The sequence below is a fragment of the Micropterus dolomieu genome, linkage group LG10 (genome assembly GCF_021292245.1).
Source record: "Micropterus dolomieu isolate WLL.071019.BEF.003 ecotype Adirondacks linkage group LG10, ASM2129224v1, whole genome shotgun sequence".
NCBI classification, from domain to species: domain Eukaryota; kingdom Metazoa; phylum Chordata; class Actinopteri; order Centrarchiformes; family Centrarchidae; genus Micropterus; species Micropterus dolomieu.
In genome coordinates, this window is record NC_060159.1 from 5,792,135 (window position 1) to 5,811,113 (window position 18,979).

The 18,979-nt window shown below is 40.4% G+C and overlaps 2 protein-coding genes across 4 annotated transcripts; one reads left to right on the forward strand and one right to left on the reverse strand.

Annotated features, from left to right (window-relative positions):
- Nucleotides 1-4,135: 4,135 nt before the first annotated feature.
- Nucleotides 4,136-5,966, forward strand: il17a/f3 (interleukin 17a/f3; the record flags this gene model as incomplete). Its single annotated transcript, XM_046061324.1, has 3 exons — nucleotides 4,136-4,347; nucleotides 4,502-4,645; nucleotides 5,837-5,966. Coding segments are annotated over 3 exons (486 nt in total), but the record flags the coding sequence as incomplete, so codon positions are not given.
- A 739-nt stretch (nucleotides 5,967-6,705) lies between these two features.
- Nucleotides 6,706-17,042, reverse strand: stmn4 (stathmin-like 4). Of its 3 annotated transcripts, none has more exons than XM_046060589.1 (6): nucleotides 16,968-17,042; nucleotides 11,479-11,541; nucleotides 11,085-11,180; nucleotides 10,620-10,861; nucleotides 9,509-9,700; nucleotides 6,706-8,321 (listed from the first exon to the last, which is right to left on the reverse strand). In XM_046060589.1, exons 2-6 carry the CDS (start codon nucleotides 11,489-11,491, stop codon nucleotides 8,262-8,264), a joined length of 603 nt encoding a protein of 200 aa, XP_045916545.1. In that variant the 5' UTR covers nucleotides 11,492-11,541; nucleotides 16,968-17,042; the 3' UTR covers nucleotides 6,706-8,261. The 3 variants fall into 3 exon arrangements, with proteins under 3 accessions (XP_045916545.1, XP_045916547.1, XP_045916546.1); XM_046060591.1 differs by having other exon boundaries at nucleotides 10,620-10,825; nucleotides 16,968-17,039; XM_046060590.1 differs by lacking the exon at nucleotides 16,968-17,042 and having other exon boundaries at nucleotides 11,479-11,610.
- Between the last annotated feature and the right edge of the window lie 1,937 nt (nucleotides 17,043-18,979).

An 18,979-nucleotide genomic window follows, 5' to 3' on the forward strand; every position in this document is an offset into this window, starting at 1 on the left:
TAATTTCAGCTAGACAGTAGCTACAGCAGGTTGGGAATCACAGGGCCAACATTTATCATTTTAGTAGTTTTTGTTTCATTAACCCAGAATAATATCTGACTTGTGGTTAGTCTCCGAGTATCAAACAAAAAAATCAGTAAATCATCAGATTATATGTGTCAATGGTACCTGTGTAAGTGTTAGTTTACTTATTTACAACAAATTTAATGTTAAATAATAATAAATAAAGCCCTGCTTTATTTTTTGAGCCCTGCTCAAAATGACTTAGTGGAGTCAAATGAAGGACAGTTCCTAGAAGCACCTGCTCACATTTAGCTTTCTTTTGTTTCTCTGTACTTCACTCCTAAATAGCCTTTCAAAGTGTATGCTTGTAGTCATTATTTCATGATGCTTTCAGCCACAAGTCCATACTGGGACCCCACATTACAAAAGCACAGCAGTACATTTGTTAAGAGAATTGCAGATCCATCACACGCAGGTCACATTGCCAACAGAAACTCTGATAAATCATGAATGATGTTGATCCTCCCATGCACGTTCTACAAGGGAAATTTTATAGTAAGTTTGGTTTGGAAATCTTTGCGATTTTCTTGTTCCTTTACTTTCTTATTAAAAGAAATGCCATAACGACAGCACTAGGGCAAATCAGCTTGGTTCCCATTATTTCTTCCCCCTCATTTATTTGTTGCATTATGCAACATAATTATTTTGACCTGTGATTGATTATTGAGCCTTCTGCACCATACTTGTGATGTGCAGCTACATAAATAAATGATCTTGAACGTGTCACTTGTTTTTGAGTCAAACTTCACCTTTTGGAAATAAGGCTGCTCACTGCTATGCAACAGAGCTGACTGAGAACTAAAGCTGGCTTTTGATTTGGAGAGCTTCATTGGGAATAAATGGGAACAGTAGAAATGCTATTGGGCGAAAGAATGCTGAAAGATTATAAAAAGAATGAAAGAACTAATGCAACTCAGCTCAACTCATGAAAACAGGCAGAGTGACTTCTCAGACGTTTTGTTAAAAGGATATAGTAAATGCCTGCTGTGTGTGAAACAGTGCAGTGAAGTTTTAAATTTTACTATTATTTCACTAATATGTCTTCATAAGTTGGACTTACTTAAAGTTTTAGGTGGCACATTGCTTACATGCTTAGAATGTGAGACATCATCTTTTCTTTAATCATATTTAAACGTGGATCAAATGAGTAATGAGAAAGTGGTGAACCTACAGACAATTATGACTTTGCATTTCAGCGTCTTTCACCTCATTGTTTTTGTTGTACTCCATGCAGTTTTATTGTTCTGGTCTCAAGTCAAAGTGTAGCTTGCAGCTGGCAGCTATTTTCTGGGTTTCAATAAATCCCACCGTTTGTTACCTGCTCAGCACCAAACAGCACTTTGTTCACAAGTGGCATGTGAACAGAGTGGAGCATTTAGCAGAGACAGATATTCCTCTTGTGACTGTTAGGACTATTATATTTCAGTAGCTACTGGACTCAAAAGCAGAACTCAAGGCAATTGATGAAAACAAAGCATAGGCATTTATTTCAGGAGTGGTGAAAGAAATTGTGAGCGAGGGAGAGCGAGATTGAACTGGGCAGGCGGCAGGCAGACAGACAGACAGGCAGGCAAGTGGAATTCAGGAAGGAATTAATTAACCTGAGACACAACGAAAATAAAGTGAAACAAACTTTGGCCATATAGCGTTGGTACCACACTGGCGAACTGAATTATCCAGCAAAGAATAGATTGAAGAGCCAGGGTTGTTAAACTGCAGCATACACACACACACACACACACACACACACACACACACACACACACAGGATTCTTTGCAGACAACTGCAGCGCCACTTTATTACTCCAGTTATGACATTTCAAAATCTACGATCAGCTATATAATCTATCATTGATCAGTCACATCTATTCGCCTATATATTTTGTATGTGAGGAGCATATTGTAGTACAATTTTAATGGTGTCAAACTGCTTGAGCATCTCATTCTGAAACCACTTCTCTTTACTCCACTGTGCATCTAGTACAGCTGTGCTCCACTTTGAAGGCTTCTTACTCATATGATGCATGGAGAGAGATGATGCTATCACACGGTTTGTTTTTGAAGAATAGTTATGCTGATTTATTACCAGAACCCACATCAGCATTTCCTTGACCTACATTGTTTAACGTGGGTTGGCAGTGTGTGTAGGTGTAGTTACTATATAAATGTGCTTTATATGACTCGGATAAAAAGTATGAATTATTTAGAGAGTGATTAGTCTCTGTTGGAATAATGTAACAAAATGATGACAACAGTTTGTTATACTTTACTGTTGGAAGATTCCCATGGGGTTGAATGCGCTGTATAGATACTCTATGTTAATCTTTGTTTCATTTGGGCTGGGTAGAAAAAATCCCCTCTGGTTTGGTTTGGACACTGAAAGAACATTCACATCCATCTTCAAGTCAAAGATTTTCACATCCGTGCTTTTTTCCCCTTTTAGCTCAGAAAGGCCTCTTTGCCAGACTGAGTTTTGCTGTTTTCACAGCCACATCAAAAAGATCTGTCGGTGAACAAACACGTTCACACCTTAAGACAGGATGCAACGTGTCAGACATATGAAGGTGTCACATGGCTCATCCCACTTTGAAATTTCACACGGGAATTATTACTGTTTTATGTGTTGTGAGTAAAAAGAGCTACGCTTTAAAGTAATCTCAAAGATTTTCATTTAACATGTTACATGTTGGAGAAGTTACTATCCATTGCAAAATGAGGTCATACAATGCTGGAATGCATGAGACCACTGATGAAAGTATTGCAATATTTATACAATTGCACTATTACAAACTGGGGGTCTGGGGTGAAAATGCTGTATTAAGTTACTGCTAATGCAAACCGATCATTTCCTACTGCTGCAGCTTCACATTACAGGCATTAAACTGGTGAAACACCATTCATTTTAATTATGAGGTACAGGAAATGTAGTGTCATCAGTGAGCTTAGAACTGACCACTATAGTTCATCTAAATTGTGTTTACAGTACAAGACAACGCTAATCTGCGTTGTCTTGTACAATTCTCTAAGGGAGCGATGGAACAAGAAGAAGCAGCCACACTGAGCTGTTAGATGAAGAACCTCCAGCCTCCTCCAACTTCTGAGCGACTACTTTCAGAGTGCCCTGCTGTTCACAGACTTGTGCAGCATGAAATCTGATCACGTTTGCTCACAGAATGATTTTGGCCAATTGACCTCTTTATTAAAAGAACAATAGTTTGTTTTTCTGCCCCCTGTGGAGCCCCTAAGGTCCCTTAAGGTGATATTTTTTATCTTGTGCGAACAAGTTATCATGTTGTAGGAATAAGTTATTATCTAAGATAAAAAAAAAAATCACCTGTCAGGACTTTAGGGGCTCAGTAGCCACCAGATTTCTGTGAATTATTTACTTTTACCATCAGTAACTAACAGAGTCACCAAATCAGCCAGGACTGAAATCCATACCTTCAACTTACAAAGAGACTTTGAAGAACAGTCTGTTTACCATGCAGATTAATGACAAAGCACTAAATATAGTTACTGCCATTTGTATTTGAATGACAATGACAATGACAAATTTGCAGACATAGATGACCACGAAGAAATCAGAGCAGCATGTGTATCTTTAAAAACTGTGACAGTCATAGCGGAAATGGATTGCAGATCCAGCACACACCAACACCTTCTGCCTGCATATAAACACAGCAAGAATGTAGACATGAGAAGACCACAGAGAAGCTTTCACAGTTTAAGTTGGGTTCCGCAAGTGGGAAGACACGGTCATGCTGCTGGTGAGTTGGGCTGCTGTGCTTATCTTAAACTCCTGTGATTGATCATGAGATGACTTTTTAAAAGGGTGCATCAGTAAATCAGTACATTTCACATTATGTCTGAAATGTACTGATCTCAGGAATTTGTGATTGACTGATAGAGTGTGAGTGTTCAAAAATCAGTAATACCACCCAGGCTTTCCACTTAATCATTAAACTGGAAATCCATCCAAACAAGACATGGCTACAGAGACGATAAAGGATAAAAGTAAATGAAGCATTTTCTTTTGCAGTTTGCTTTTTTCTCCATCCTCTGAATTCTCTGTGTTCAGGTGCTGAGATTTTTGCTGGTGCTGGGCCTGGCCACGCTGTTGGATGCCACCAGGGAAAACCAGGCGGTCTCGGTGAGGTTTAAACAGGGAACCAGACTGAAGGGCAAGACAGTGAGACTGGTCCTGGATCCCTCAGTGCAAACTCAGATCAACAGCATGTCTTCGTCAAACATCCCCAACATGTCTATCTCTCCCTGGACGTACAGGTGAGGTATCACGGGGGGGACCTTTTTCTTTCATTGCTTTATCTACTTGGTGCCACAAACCACCAGTTTGACACGTGTTGGGTCATTCAGTTATCTGTTTAGAACTTTTGGAATGCCAATTATAGATGTGTTTTCCCCCCCTGTCCTTCTCCAGAGACACTTGTGAGGCAAATAGGCTGCCTAGGCAGATCTCTGAGGCTCACTGCCTGACCTCTGGTTGTCTGAGTCCGCAGGGTGGAGGAGAAGATGCAGGCCTGGAGGCCAAACCTATCTACTACCAGGTCCTGGTCCTCCACAGGTGAGCCACTGCAGTCTTTCTAAAAACATCTTATTGTGCAGTTACTTCTGCTTTTATTTCTAATACAAGTTACAGTGTTACAATCGATCATATGTGTGTGCTTAAAACGTTTTTTGAGATTGGTCTCCAGTCTACCTAACTCTGAAAGTAAAACGTAATTTAAGATGCATTTTCCCTTCTTCATCTTATAGATTTCCTTTTGAAAAAAAACCTGCCAGGGTCTGACATGAATCAGTGCAGGCATCAGTCACAGCAGCTTTCATGTGCAGGGGTGGGACAAAGTGCTTTACAGAGGAATAAACATATAGTAAGGAAAAAAGATTTACTATAAAAAAGGGCAAAAGTGCTAACAAGAAAAAACATCGCCATCCAAATGAAGGCTAAGCTTTTTAGAGCCATTATAGGGTGGAACAGGCAGCGTAAAATAGAAAAGTGCTTAGCTTTGATTTAGAAGTGGTCAGAGTCAGGGCTTGTCATGTCATCTGGGAGGTTATTCCTGGCCTGTGTTGCATGATGTTTTGTTCAAACTACTGGGACAGCCAGTAGGCAAGTGCCAGATGACATCCGGCACAAAGCATGTCAGAGGTAGCACAGAGCCACGGGGTGATTTGTAGATAAACGGCAAGATTTTGAAATCAATTCTCTGAGTGACTGGTAGCCATTCAGTGTAAACTAATGGCATATCAGGTTGGGAAACAGTTAGGCAGTTATATTTAATGTTGGAGGCAAAGGCACATAAAAAGTTTGTTTTGGGATTTATTCAATGAGTAAGTGTACATTATGAGATGAATTTTTGATAAATCAGTTGGAAAACATCATTTTGATCGTGGCTTGAAGTAGTGGGAAAATGAAAACCAAAAGTATTCTTGTGTTTATTATCCGGTGTCATTGAGGTTCTGCACAGCCTCAAGACTTCAAACTGAAATATTGTGGAACACTTTGCGAGACAAAAACCTTGTGACATTGCTGAATTCAGAATGACAACGGGTTTGGCATTTTTAACAGATGTTGGGTTCACTGTATTGAACTTAATGAAAACACACTGATTGAATTTGACTTTTGCTTGTTTCTTTCCTGTCCACTCCTGTCATGTCCACTACAGTCCAATTTTACTTTAATTTACTACTATAATCTCAGAATGACATCATCTGCGTCTATTCAACCCTCACTTATTTCCCCACCCCACTCCAGAGTCCCAAAGCAAAGGCTCAATACCAAAGGAGGGAGGAAGGCTAGGAAGACGTACGACTTCAGACTGGGGACTAAGATGATCTCAGTGGGCTGTACCTGTGTGAGGCCCAGTGTCTTACCACAGCAGTAACACACAGAAGATCGGATGTTAGCAGCTCTTTCAGCACACTGCAAATATTATTATTATTTATCACTTTCTAACTTAAACCCGTATTAAGCAATATCTTTCAGTTATAACTGAATCAAATCACTCTGGTTAATGTGAAAGGGCCTTTTTTTGTTTGTTGTGACTAAATAGTGCTAGCATTTCCAGGCCTGTGAGCTTACCGCATCAACCAGCCCTGTGTTGTTGTTTTTTTAACAAGCATTCAGCATCCGTACAGTTGTATTTTTAGAATTATATTTCTTATCTTATTTTGTTCAATTATTCAATTCAACACATTTACTATAAATGAGTTTCTCAGGACAACTGAGCGATAAAATGGATGTTTTTGGGAACATATATTTGTATATGCTATGGTACAATTGTGTTTTTGGGCGTGTATGTTTTTATATTTTGTCTTATTTTATATTTCTTTTGATTTTGATTGATTGATGGTTGTTTTAACTCACATTTCATAACCCTGGTCTTATTTTACTGTAAACAATATCAAAATGGTTTATTAAAGTTTTTATCCCAACTTTGATGTGTTGATTTGACAAATTATAATCACTGATGGCGACTCAGATGAGTGGTGGCTGAACAGTAAGAAAATGGATGTGAAACTGAAAAAGTAAGGGGGAGATACCCCCTATTCCCTGTGCTGACTACGCTTTGTGTGTGTGTGTGTGTGTGTGAGAAGGGACAAGAGCAAGAGCAAAAGTGTGAGTTCAGTCAAGCAGTTTTTACTAACCATGCCAAATACAATCAATCCAGCCTTGAAGATATACAGCGACACACAGTTACAGCAAGTACAAACCCCATGGTATGACTCCCCAGGTACAGTGAAAACATTTTAGACATTTCAATCAAGTCAGTATGACTCAACAACTTGAGCAAGGTTCATCTTTCTGTTTCTGTTTCTTTTATGTTTAAATTCCTTTGAAAATAAACGGACAATCAGAGCACAGTGACACAAGCCAAAGCAAAGTGAGGCTGCTGGTTGGCCAGGAAACCCCACAAACTGATCCTTTCAAAACCAAATACGTCCAAATTCTAAACTTTTGTCACCAACTACTATTCTTTCTTGTGATGTTATTGTTATTTATACTGTATATATTGACTGTCCTTCATTTAAGCCTATGTGCTTTTAAGTTGTGCTTAATGAAATAAGAGTGCAATCAGTGCTCTAAATCTAAGAGACTCAAATGCATGTCACTGATCTACAACTACACTACAGTTAAAGTTACATCAAGAGCCAGAAAGTGGCCGAATAGAGTAGAGCGTCTTCCTGTTTCAAGCTTTTTTTTTTCTTTGACTCCCCTAGAGCACTGTACAAAAGGCTGATGCTTTGTTTAATATTCATAAACCATATTGTGAGATTCACTGAGTTTAGCGCACGCAGGCGTCCCCAGACAGACCCAACAACCCCAAAAACGGTGCAGCGAAGAATTAGCATGAGAGCGGGAGTCCTTGGGAAATCAAGTTTTATTTTTGATTCGGAAACAGCACAAGCTTGCGTGTTATGTCATGTTCATGTTTGTTGACTGGTAAGTAGGCTATACAGTATATCAAAGACTGAAGAAACTTGGGCCTTTTAGCTTTGACTTTAGTGGCTGTGGGCTCTAGGGCTCCTAAACTACATCTGCTGGGTCCACTTCTTCTCACGCACATCACACCTTTCATATTGTTTTACTTGGTACCAATTTAAATCCTCTCCCTACTCCACAGTCTAATTGTAAAGAAACAGAGTCACTGGCTGTGTTGCCGCCAAATTGGTAGCATTTGGTGACAATTTCTGATTCAAAGCATCGCCAACACCAAGTAAACACAGCTCAGTTACCGATGCTTAAAAACCAGGCAGTCAAGTAGGAGTTCCTGCTTTCTGCCTGAAGAGGCTGCAGAAAAGAGAGAGCTGTGATTTAAATGTTTACCCCCTCCAGCCTTGATGCAGCTTGCATTCACCAAATGTTGTCACTCCTCTTTTTAAAAAAAAATTGTTTAGATGCAAACACCCCCTCCCTCCCCACTTTCCTCTAGAAAAAAAGAAAAAGATTTCTTTTTGAATTTCAACATCAAGAGCTGTTGAGCTGTTTGTACAGCTTGTTCAGAATCATTACAGCATACATCAAATATGGAAACACAGCTTTTCCCTGTGTTCAAGTTGCTTCTGAGTTCTTTTTTTCTTTCCTGCACTGTTTTGATTTCCCTTTTTTTTTTTTTTTAACCACCTCAAAAAACTCCCAGTCCTGCTTGTTCTCTTTCTTCTTGCCTGGCTCCACTCGTTTACCGGCAGGCTTCCTCCTTCATCTCCTTGTTCTTCCTCACTTCTTCCGCGTGTTTGTCCTGCCAGACAAACACAGAGACATAGCAACATTAGAGTCATTAGCATTCATGAATATATTAGCATTAATGAGGGAGATGCCAGGAGAACAAGGCATCGGCGCCGCGACTGTTCATAAAGATTTGAACAGGGGAGTGATACAGAGTGTGGAGTACCAAAAACTCTTTTCCACCTCATATAATATTCATGATTACTAATCTAGCTTGTGAACAATGTTAAAATAGAAATGCAAGCCAAGATCTTGATTCTGAGGGCTCGCCTCATTTGCACTCAAGGAAACATTCAATTTTAGGTCTTAATAAAACAAAGCTGATTACATGAAACGTTAGACATTTTGGAAATTACGCTTATTTACTTTCCTGCAGAGTTAGGTGAGATTAATAACTCTCTCATGTCTGTATGGTAAATATGTAGCTGAAGAGGTAAAAATGACAATTCACTGTTTTATGTGCTGGACTATTTCTTGTCTGCAACACGTAATCTCCTGGAGTCTCTGCTGGTGGTATGGCAACTGCTTGTGCCAAAGAAATTATGTTTTTTTCTATAGATTGGTGAAAAAAATAAAATGGTGAGCTTTAGATGTGCTGGTAGGCAGATTTCTTACCTTTGGACAAGTTGTTTCCTTCTGGTTCCAGTATTTATGCCAAACTAAGTTAGCTGGCTGCTGGCATACAAATATGACAGTGGTACCAATCTTTTCATGTAACTTTTAGTATGAAAGCGAGTAAGTGGATTTCCCAAATACATTGAACTATTCCTTTAAATTGATGACACACAACTAAAAGAAATGCACAGGATAGTGCAAAGGAAGAATTTGACGTTTTGGGAAATTCTTTTACTTGTTTTCTTTCTGAGAGTTGGATGAGAAGATTGATACCACAATCTAGTTTCTGAGCTAATGAAGCTGGAGCTGTTCTTCCATAGATCTCCTGGTAAGTCTAGACTGAAGCCCTTGTGTCATGTTACACATTAGACAATGAACCTCTTGTATTTTAAAAGCCATCATAATTTGTCCAGTCTTGCATGAAAATAAGACATATGAAACAACAAAAGTACCTCAGAAATGAAAGGTGCTGGCCAATAATGTTTTTAGCGCATGTAGAGGGTTTTTCTTAAAGTTTGAGAACACTGTAGAACCATTACAAGCTCCCTGTAGAGGTTAGATATAATCATATCAACAGGCCGCTACCTTCTCCTGCAGCCTCTCCAGCATGGCGGCCAGCAAGGCCTCCCTGTTCTCCTTGTTGGCCTCCATCTTCTGTTCAAGCTTTTCCTTGGCGTTCTTGATGAAGTTGTTGTTCTCCTCGAAGGCCTTCTGGATCACCTCACGCTCGTGCTCCCTCTTCTCGGCCAGGTGCTTCAGCAGCTCAGCCTCCTGGCACTACAGGGAGATAGAGAGCACTGAAAGTAAATGGACAGGCACAAACTGCAAATGATAAAGAAGGTTTTAGCTTCAATGTTGGAGGCCTTGGGCATTACAAGAGGCTGAATAGGCATTAGGGCAATATTAACAGAAAATGGTGAGGAATTAACCATTTTTTGAATTACCACACCACAAATGCACACAGTAGGCATGCCTGTATAGCCTTTTAAAGCCCTTGAAAGCATGGGTTCAAATCTTAAGTATAAATATTCATGACTGAAAGCCGATCTGCATCATCAGGACTGTATGGTGTGATTTTTATCAGAATCTGATTCAAATGTGACGAAATTCTGATTGATGCACAGGCAACCCAGTGAAATGGTGCGGAGAGAAAAAAGACGTGAAAGAGGCAGAACTGTTTTGACTTTGGCAGAACCCCATTACTCATAGTAAAGCTGATTAACAAAACATTTTAATTTACAACTTATTATTAAAGTAAACATCAGATGTTGCAGATGAACATTCTGTTTCAGGACACATTCATCAGTTCAGCACCGGCTATAATTTCTCTAATCCTTTCTTCCCTCTCACTGCCATCCTCTTTGCTTGATGAATATGAGCCTTTGTGAGTGTGGCCTTGCATGATTGCCCTTGTACTTTCATGTCTTTTCATCTTCCCGCCTTCCTCTCTGCTCGGGTTTCCTCCCTTCCTTTCCATCAACTCCAACACTCCCTCTCCTTTTATCCATTTCCACCCCTTTTTCTCCTGAGCTGATAAATCAAGCTGACCACAAAGAGCTTTTGTCACATGTTTGGCAATGCCTGAATGAGCTACAAATAGCCAGGGTTAGGGTTACAGGTCAGGGTAGGGCCTGTCCAGTTGGGCTTCTTGAGGATGTGATGCTACAAACACCGAGCCTCCGCCCCTTCTCCTCACCTTCCGTCTCTCCTCAGCAGCCTCCAGCTTCTTCTGGATCTCCTCCAGGGACGGGTCACGGCGCTGCGGCATGGAAGTGTTGAGCTCTGGCACGCCGTCAAAGGATGGGGGCTTGAGGATGACCTCGAAGGCCTGGCCTGATGCCCGCTTGTTCAGCTCAATTACCTCCACGTCTTTGATGGCGCACCAGCCAAGGTCCACCGCATCTGTGGTGTTGTGGCCATGTTTAGAGTATTTATTTACTATGAAATTTTAATAAAGGGGGGAAACACACAGTTATACATCAGCAATACCTGATTTTTGGTGCATTGTGTGGTTTGTGGTTTCCCTACATTCTGTCTACATGTGGTTGAACGAATTCCCAAACATCTCAGAATGACTTGTGTGTATATTGGACGTAATGCAGTGGGCCTATAATATGTATAATATGTATGATTGTTAGTGTGAAAGGGATTTATTTTTTACCTTCTGCCTTGTATGTAGGTTTTTCTGGAGTCTGTGGGTTCAGGCAGGCACAGAAGAGAGACACCAGGGGGAGCTCTTTGACCTTCTCTTTGTAGGCTGAGGACACACACACACACACACACACACACACACACACACACACATTTGTTCTATTAGGCTTGACATTGCCTTGACTCACTAAATGATGAACAAGCATTAAAAGACTGATGATTCTCCTTTTCAGTGGCAGTGACTAGTCATTGTCATTATGTTATAATAATAATAATAATGACAAGATACATGGTTCAGATAATAAAAATGCACCCTTGTTATTATTCCCACAACGGAATCACAATGTACAGTAAAGAAAAGGGGAGCTGTGAGGTGTACGACTTTCTGCTGTGGCTGCATTTACCTGCCAGAGTCATTTTCTCACTGCGTATGTAACTCTCCAGGGATGCTGAAGATCCTTTTCAGTCTGTCAGGGAGAGACATGCGGAGACACAGGGAGAGACAGAGGGGAAGGATTGAATGAAGCAGCTTCAAAGGTCATACAATGAATGTGAGAGGCGGTGGCTATGGAGAGAATTAACGAGGCTGCAGAGCAAGTGTAAGCGCCTCCCATTAAGGTTGTATTCAACCAATGAGAGAACAGTGGGCCAAAATAGATCGTAATTTTTGCCAAGTAGTTTGCCAGTTTGTATACCTCCACTGGCAAATCAAACCAGGGAAGTAAACAAGAAAGAATAAATTAAAAGACATCATAATAATGTTGTAAGATTTTAACCCAAGGTTCTCAACATAGTCCTGTTCACATGCCAACAAAAACAGCCCATCCCTGTTTTCAACAAACAAAGTTGACATGTAAGTGATTTAATGCTCCTTCAGTGCACTCTGTTGTGAATCACTGATCTGTGATGCTATGTCATCTCTTATGTCAGTGATTTCGTGTGTTTCCCAAAATGCAACTGGACAACATTCAGAGAACCGGCTCAATGATCCCCTCCAGATATAAAAACAAAAACTTTATGTCTGGTGTGTTTTTTTCCCCACCAAAAAAAGTTAAATTACCTTGTAAACATTTCTAGACTTTTCTTTTTTCAAAGTTACTACTGCAACCCAAAAGATGTCTCCTACTTGTATAGCCAAGTTTCCATCCAAATTTAGCACAACATTTTACAGAGATTCCAGAAAATTTGCCAAAGACATTGTGTTTCCAACTTCTTTTTCTGAATATGAATATTAGTAGTTGGTTCATCAAGATAAACAGTTGGTGGTGCCAATTCTCCAGTCAGGCCATTAAAACACTGCAGAAGAAGAAGGCGCAACAAGATGAGGTAATTAAAGGATTAAAGGAAACAATTAACAATAAACATTGCTCTGCACAGATTGGATGTTTTCGTCTGCCACTATTTGTCATCTCTTGGTGGAAGCTTGAGTGACAAATGGCTTCATGTATGTCATGATTTAATGTTCATCATGATGGCTAAGTCTGTTTCCATTGTTGCATTTTGTTTTTTTTCTGGGCCATATTTATATATTTTTTTCAAGTTTTTCCACTTAGGATTTTTAATGCACAAATTGAAAGTGTGCATAAAAACAGGGGATTGAAATGCACTTACTGAAAAGTTCTTTGTCACTGTACCGGAGGTTTCAACTTTCCACATTGCACTTGTGCAAGTTGCATACTGGACCATGATAGGCTCCCAAACTACTTGTCACACTGGACACACATTAAACTCAGATTTAGGGTGAAAAACGTTCCGCCTTTAACAGATGAACGTGAAAACAGCCCCCTAGAGTCAAACCTGACACATGCATCATTCTGCACTGTGCAGCTCAAACATCAAAGTGAAATAATAATAAGCAAAACACATTTTGGTGGTGGTGGTGGAGGGGGTTCTCTTCCCTGGCCTCTGTGTTGCAGTGAATCACAGCTGTTGCACAAGTGGGAGAAGCAGCTTTAAATCTTTGAGAAGTTGCAAGAAAAGAAGCGGAAGGTATAAATAACAAAGCGAGGCATCCACCACGACACCGGCCTGTTTCACCACCGCTTCAAACCATTACACAGTGCTGTGCAGCAATATGTGTTGTGATTAAAGCACACATGTCTCTGTGATACTGATGGTGGCCTGTTCATCACCATCAAATGATGCTCATTAATGTTTGACTGGGGAGGGAATGAAATGTACAATGAATTCAAACAGTGACTGAAACGTGCACTAATAGAGAGAGAGGGAGCAAAAATGCTAACGGTCTCATCAGACCTTCCCCCACCTGCCATCACTCTCTCTCTCTCTGTCTGTCTCCTGTCTGTCTGACGGTCTCATCAACGCTGATTTGATGGACATCTGAGTGATGCTGTAAATCACTCTCTAGTGAAAGTGATGGTCAATCTCCTGTTCCTATTTAGTTCAATGAATAAGACAATTTAATAAATAATGGAAAGAACTTTCTGCATCATTGCTGCTTGGAATTAATCAACAAATACTCAAAGGTCTTGAATACTTGAAAACCTGCTGTCAACTAATTGGAGAATTTTATTATGTGAGAATCCAGGAGTGCCCTGCACAGTTCCTTCTGACCTTTTCACAGCTGAGTGGACACACTAATTAAGTTTTTCTTTCATTTTGGGATCTAGTATTGTAAACACTCATGATGTGGACACACACAAGAATCAGGTGTTAAAGAAAACAAGCTGAGGGGTAATATAGGAGAGTAAAAAAAGGCTTGAACTTCATAAAAACATTTTTCCACTACAGGGTGAGAGATGCTAGCGGTTCCTGGTGTCGGCCTAATTTAATGAAACATCTGTGATGGGGACTCCCCAAACGTACCACCTGCTCTCAACTACCTTTCCTGGTAGCTTTCCCTTCATGTTCTAAGATCTACATAGGTGATCATAAAAACAGCACATGCATCACTCTTACAGGATTATATAGTGGTAAATGCTGTAGGCTAATCATCCTGCCTAGATTTCAGCCAAAGACAGAATCCACTACGTGCAAAAAACAAGCTCTACTCTTTTTATGTATTCTTTATTTGCACTGTTGTCCAACAGATAGTAGTTATGTTTTTTCCTGGGGTTTTATCTTAAAGAAATCTGACTGGCAAACAAACAAAACAAACTGGTCAAAGAAAGAAGCTCTTCTGCACAGGATCTCTGCTGGTTGCTTGGCAACTTTACAGTACTAACAAGACTCCAGGAAGAAGCTGTTCCTGGCTGTTCTTTGCCAAGAGAAAGTTACAGCACATGCACAGAATTGTCATTTTTACAGTTTTGTGTGTGCACAGATTAAAGCAGCAGTTGGTAATAATTGATCATAGTATGCAAAACCTTCCATGCCTCTCTCTGCTGCTGCTATCACTCACTAAGCCCCGCCCAGCAAACCCACAAGAAGGAGCCAGCTGCCCTGTGAAACCTCATCCATTACATTTAGCTGACGCTTTTAGCCAAAGCGACTTACAATTGCTATATATGTTAGAGGTATATATATATATATATGTTAAGTGTCTTGCTCAGGGACACATTGGTGTCTCACAGTGGATTCGAACCCAGGTCTCTCACAACAAAGGCATGTGTCTTATCCACTGCCCCATCACCACCCCATAGGGCTTACTCTTAGCGGTGAGTCTCGCCAAGACCCCGGCCCCTCTCGCTTCGCATCGTCTTCGCAAAGATGCCCCACCAATGCTTCGCGGCCCAGGTTACCCAGAAAAGTAATTCCCCACTGTATGTCATCATGCCTCATTCCCACTCTTCGATGCGAGTGCTGATTTTTCACACAGATTATATGTCTCTTGTGCTACTGTCAGGATATAATGACAGTTTCAGCAAATATGTCATAAAGTTATTTTTTATAAAAGTTACCTATTGACCCTTTAAACAAACAAGACACACATGTTCATTAGTGAGCTTCAGATTGGTTTGTTGTGTGTATTTTTGAACTTTGAAAATCCAGGCTAACTTTTCCCCCTTGCTTCCTGTCTTTATGCTAAGCTAAGCTAATCGCCTCCTGGCTCTAGCTCCACAGCGCTCCAACAGATCACTATTGGAAACGTAACATGATTTTGTAAGACACTACCTGACACTACCTGAAAGCCACTGGTAAATGTATCACTATGTGTTGTGTTGCTACTCCAAAGAGAAAGAGACGTGTACTAATGAGACAACCCATGACACAGTGAAGGTCTCTGTCTCATTACAGTGCAGAGCACACACTCACCTGACAGTTTTCCCACTGAGACATACACAGAAGGGCACAATTGCGCAAATACTGACACATGAAACATGCATGCACAGATACCTTAACATGCACAGTTGTGTGCACGCACACTAATCAGGCAGCAAATGTACTGCTTTGCTACACTGTTGGCATGCACACATGCACACACACAGCTGCTTCTCATCTTCTGAAACCACCCAGGTTTCAGATCAATGCCCTGCTTCCTGCAGGAGTAAGAGTGCTCCATTTATTATGTGTCAATATAGAGAAAGAAAGAGTGGGAGAGAGAGAGAGCAACTTGTAAAGGCCGTTGTACACACGGAGAACATTTGGGTCATGTTGATGGGAAATTTGCTGACAGTTATATCATAGTGAAGTTTTTTATTATAGTGTTTTATGATATTCATGGTATTTTGTCCTCAAAGATCAATGAAGACACTATAAGACTGCTGATGGTAATATTTCTCATACATAATAATATATAATAGTTTTAAGAAGAACAAATAATTACACATGTTTGCATACTAAAATAAAAAAATTCATAGACAGTGGTTCATCTTATTATGATGCTTGTGTCTACTTTGTCACTCTTTAAATATTGAACCTTAAAAGGAAAGTTCAACATTTTGGGAAATACGCTTATTTATTTTCTTACAGAGAGTTAGATGAAAAGATTGATACTACTCATGTCTTTATGCTAAATATGAAGCTACATCTAGCAGCTGTGCACTGATACCTTCAGTGTTCTAGATGAATCCTGAGTTTCCAAGATCTCAAAGTAAAAAAGCAGTATTTCCCCTGTTGACTCTGTTTCCATGATCACAGTATTCGATATATACACATGTTCATATTATGATATTATTATACATGAATAACAAACGGAACATTATTAAGATTTCGTTTACATAATTTACTGAACCCCATCTAATGATGTTTACAAACCTCTGATTGTTTCTAGTAATATGCTGAATGTAATTGTTGTTTCTTTTTTGGCGAGCAGTTTTAACAGACTCCACACCAAACTTCTCAGACACCCATCTATATCTTGACATTTTTATGAGTCATTTTGACCGGGTTTTGTTGGTTTTACAGCTTTCACAGAAAATGCTTTTCCTTTTTTCTTTCCCAAAATGTGCACCTAAGAGACAATGCACACACAATAAAAAACCTGGAACATGGCACAGCTAAAGGTGAAATTAAGACAAATTAAGTGAAATTACCCTTTGCAAGCTTCAAAACCAGCTGAAAATGTAAGACAAATAGGAACCTTTGTAAAGTATTTGTCACATTTTTTTTTTCTGTCAAACCTTTCTTTCCTGTGCTGTCTTACATATACACGCTCACACACACCTTTTAGCTACAACACATACAGACCCCCTTATTTTCCTCTTCTTATTTCTTTCTTTCCCCCTTTCCAATAGCAGACACAAAGCATATGGAGGATGAATAATAAATGACACCGGTTACACACCATACTGTTTGTGGGTACACCGAGTTCTCTTCCCTTCCTTTTCCTGTCAGCAGGAACCACCGCATCATCACTATCCTTGCCCCATCACACCCCATGCACTCAGTGGCAAACACACACAACCTTCAATTATGCAATAAAACTTAACCTCAAGGCCCCAAAGTGTATAATAAGTGAAATGCAGATGTGTGTTTTGTGATGCAGACTCACCCCCCTCTGTCCCTGTCTTCTCTGCTGCTGATGGTGGACCGGTGACTACGGTTACCCCCGTCTGGCTGCACGGATCCAGGCGCCGGGCAACAGCATCAGCAACAGCATCAATGCTGCCTCCATGACATCACCTTAGAGACGTCTTATTGGTCTGAGACACTGCCAGCATCCAAACCTCCCAGCCAATGAGAGGGGAGAGCAAGGATGGGGGGAGGGCAGTCAGCTCTTTGTGCTGTACTGCAGGGTGGGTGGTAGAAGCACTGTTTTATTATATGGTGCAGTAGTGTGTGTGTCTGTATGTGTGTTTGTGTTATGCATGGGGGAGATTTGAAGAAGTAATGCGAGAAACTGGTGAAGATTGGTGCTCTCTGTGTGTGTGTGTGTGTGCGCACCCGCCCGCATCTCAGGAGGGGGCCCAGCTAGGAAGCACGCAGGAGCTTCAATTATTTACATCCTAACTGTAAATATAAGAACAAGTAGAAAACCTTTTGCAGTGTGAAGCACATGCAGTTCATTATACTGAATATTTGTTACTACTGTGGGCTACAAATACTAGTGCTTCTACTACTACTGTACTTTGACAGCGACTTTACAACTACTACCATTATTTCCAATATTAAAAACCCTGTTCATATTTACCACTACAAACATATTATAGTTGCTATTGTGTTTTAATCTTTTGCTGAACATTGCATTTGGTGGTTTCAGTTTATGATATCAGTGGGATTTGATTTTAGCTATGGTAACAGTAATAACAATGGTGATGAGGCTGAGGTCAAATTTGATTGTCATATTATACATTTTGTTGTGTATATCCTGGGCAACGTTGGATGCGTTATTCCTGGAATATTACATACCCCAGGTTTGGTGAAGCACAAAACTGGGCCCTTCTTGTGCCAGTTTTGTTGTTGCCATTAAAACCACATTCAGGAACAGTGGGATACTACCTGACAATGAAATAAAATGGAGCGTCACTGAATCACAGGTGGTATATTGCAATTTATATAGCTGGGACATACTTACATTTATTCATTTAGCTGATGCTTTTATCCAAAGAGACTTACAATTGCTATACATGTCAGAGGTCGCACGCCTCTGGAGCAACTAGGGGTTAAGTGTCTTGCTCAGGGACACATTGGTGGATGGGTCACAGTGGGGGATTGAAGCCAGGTCTCTCACACCAAAGGCAGACATCTTATCCATTGCACCATCACCACCCCTATACTTAATTTTTGACCAGATGTAACCAGAGGGGCACTGCAGCAGTCAAACTGTCCCTAGTGTAATGTCGCTCCTAATCCTACATGCAGTAGAGGTGGCCTTTTTTCATGTTTCCATCTTGGGGAGTCTGTGCACACCCCTGCTGTTATGAACACTTGCTGTTACTCATACTATTATTACTGTAACTGCTGCTGGTGATAGCAACACTACCATTAATATTGGTATGCCACTTGTGATGAATACATTGTTAAGCCATTAAAACAACAATATAAAATTACAAAATGACAGGTAAAAATAACACAAAAAGGTGGGTAGAAGACAAACACTGAAGTAAGGTAAAGTGACATATCTGCTGTTGCCGCCCTGTGATCTTGTATTCAGCTCACACAGCTAACATGATGTCACCACGCTGTCCACAAGCACACGAGATGAAAGAACACTGGAGGAGAGAGAGGGATATGCATGAGGTCACATTAGGGTGTGTCCTGTTGTCACTGTCTCCTCTCCTCTCCTCTCTTCTCCTCCTCTCTTCTCCAGCCACCCCTGACGGTAAACGCATGTGTGACATTAGACATCACACACATCCTGGAAATGAGATCACCAGAGAGAAAGAAAGAGAGAGAGAGAGAGAAAATAAGAGAGGAAGAGGAGAGGAGGAGGAGGGGGTGAGGAAAAGAAGCTTGAGGAAATAAGATCAAACAGATTATTTCAGGGATTCTGGGAGAACGAAGATAAGAGGGACGATAAATAAGGAGGGAAGACCAAATGAAACCGCAACACCCATTGGAGAA

Bases quoted from the DNA above. Each gene is read 5' to 3' on its own strand.
- stmn4 (XM_046060589.1), bottom strand. The intron at 9,701-10,619 runs GTGAGGAGAAGG...ATCTCCCTGTAG, and splicing joins CTGCTGAGGAGAGACGGAAG to TGCCAGGAGGCTGAGCTGCT. The intron at 8,322-9,508 runs GTAGCGGCCTGT...TTTGTCTGGCAG, and splicing joins TGGAGAGGCTGCAGGAGAAG to GACAAACACGCGGAAGAAGT.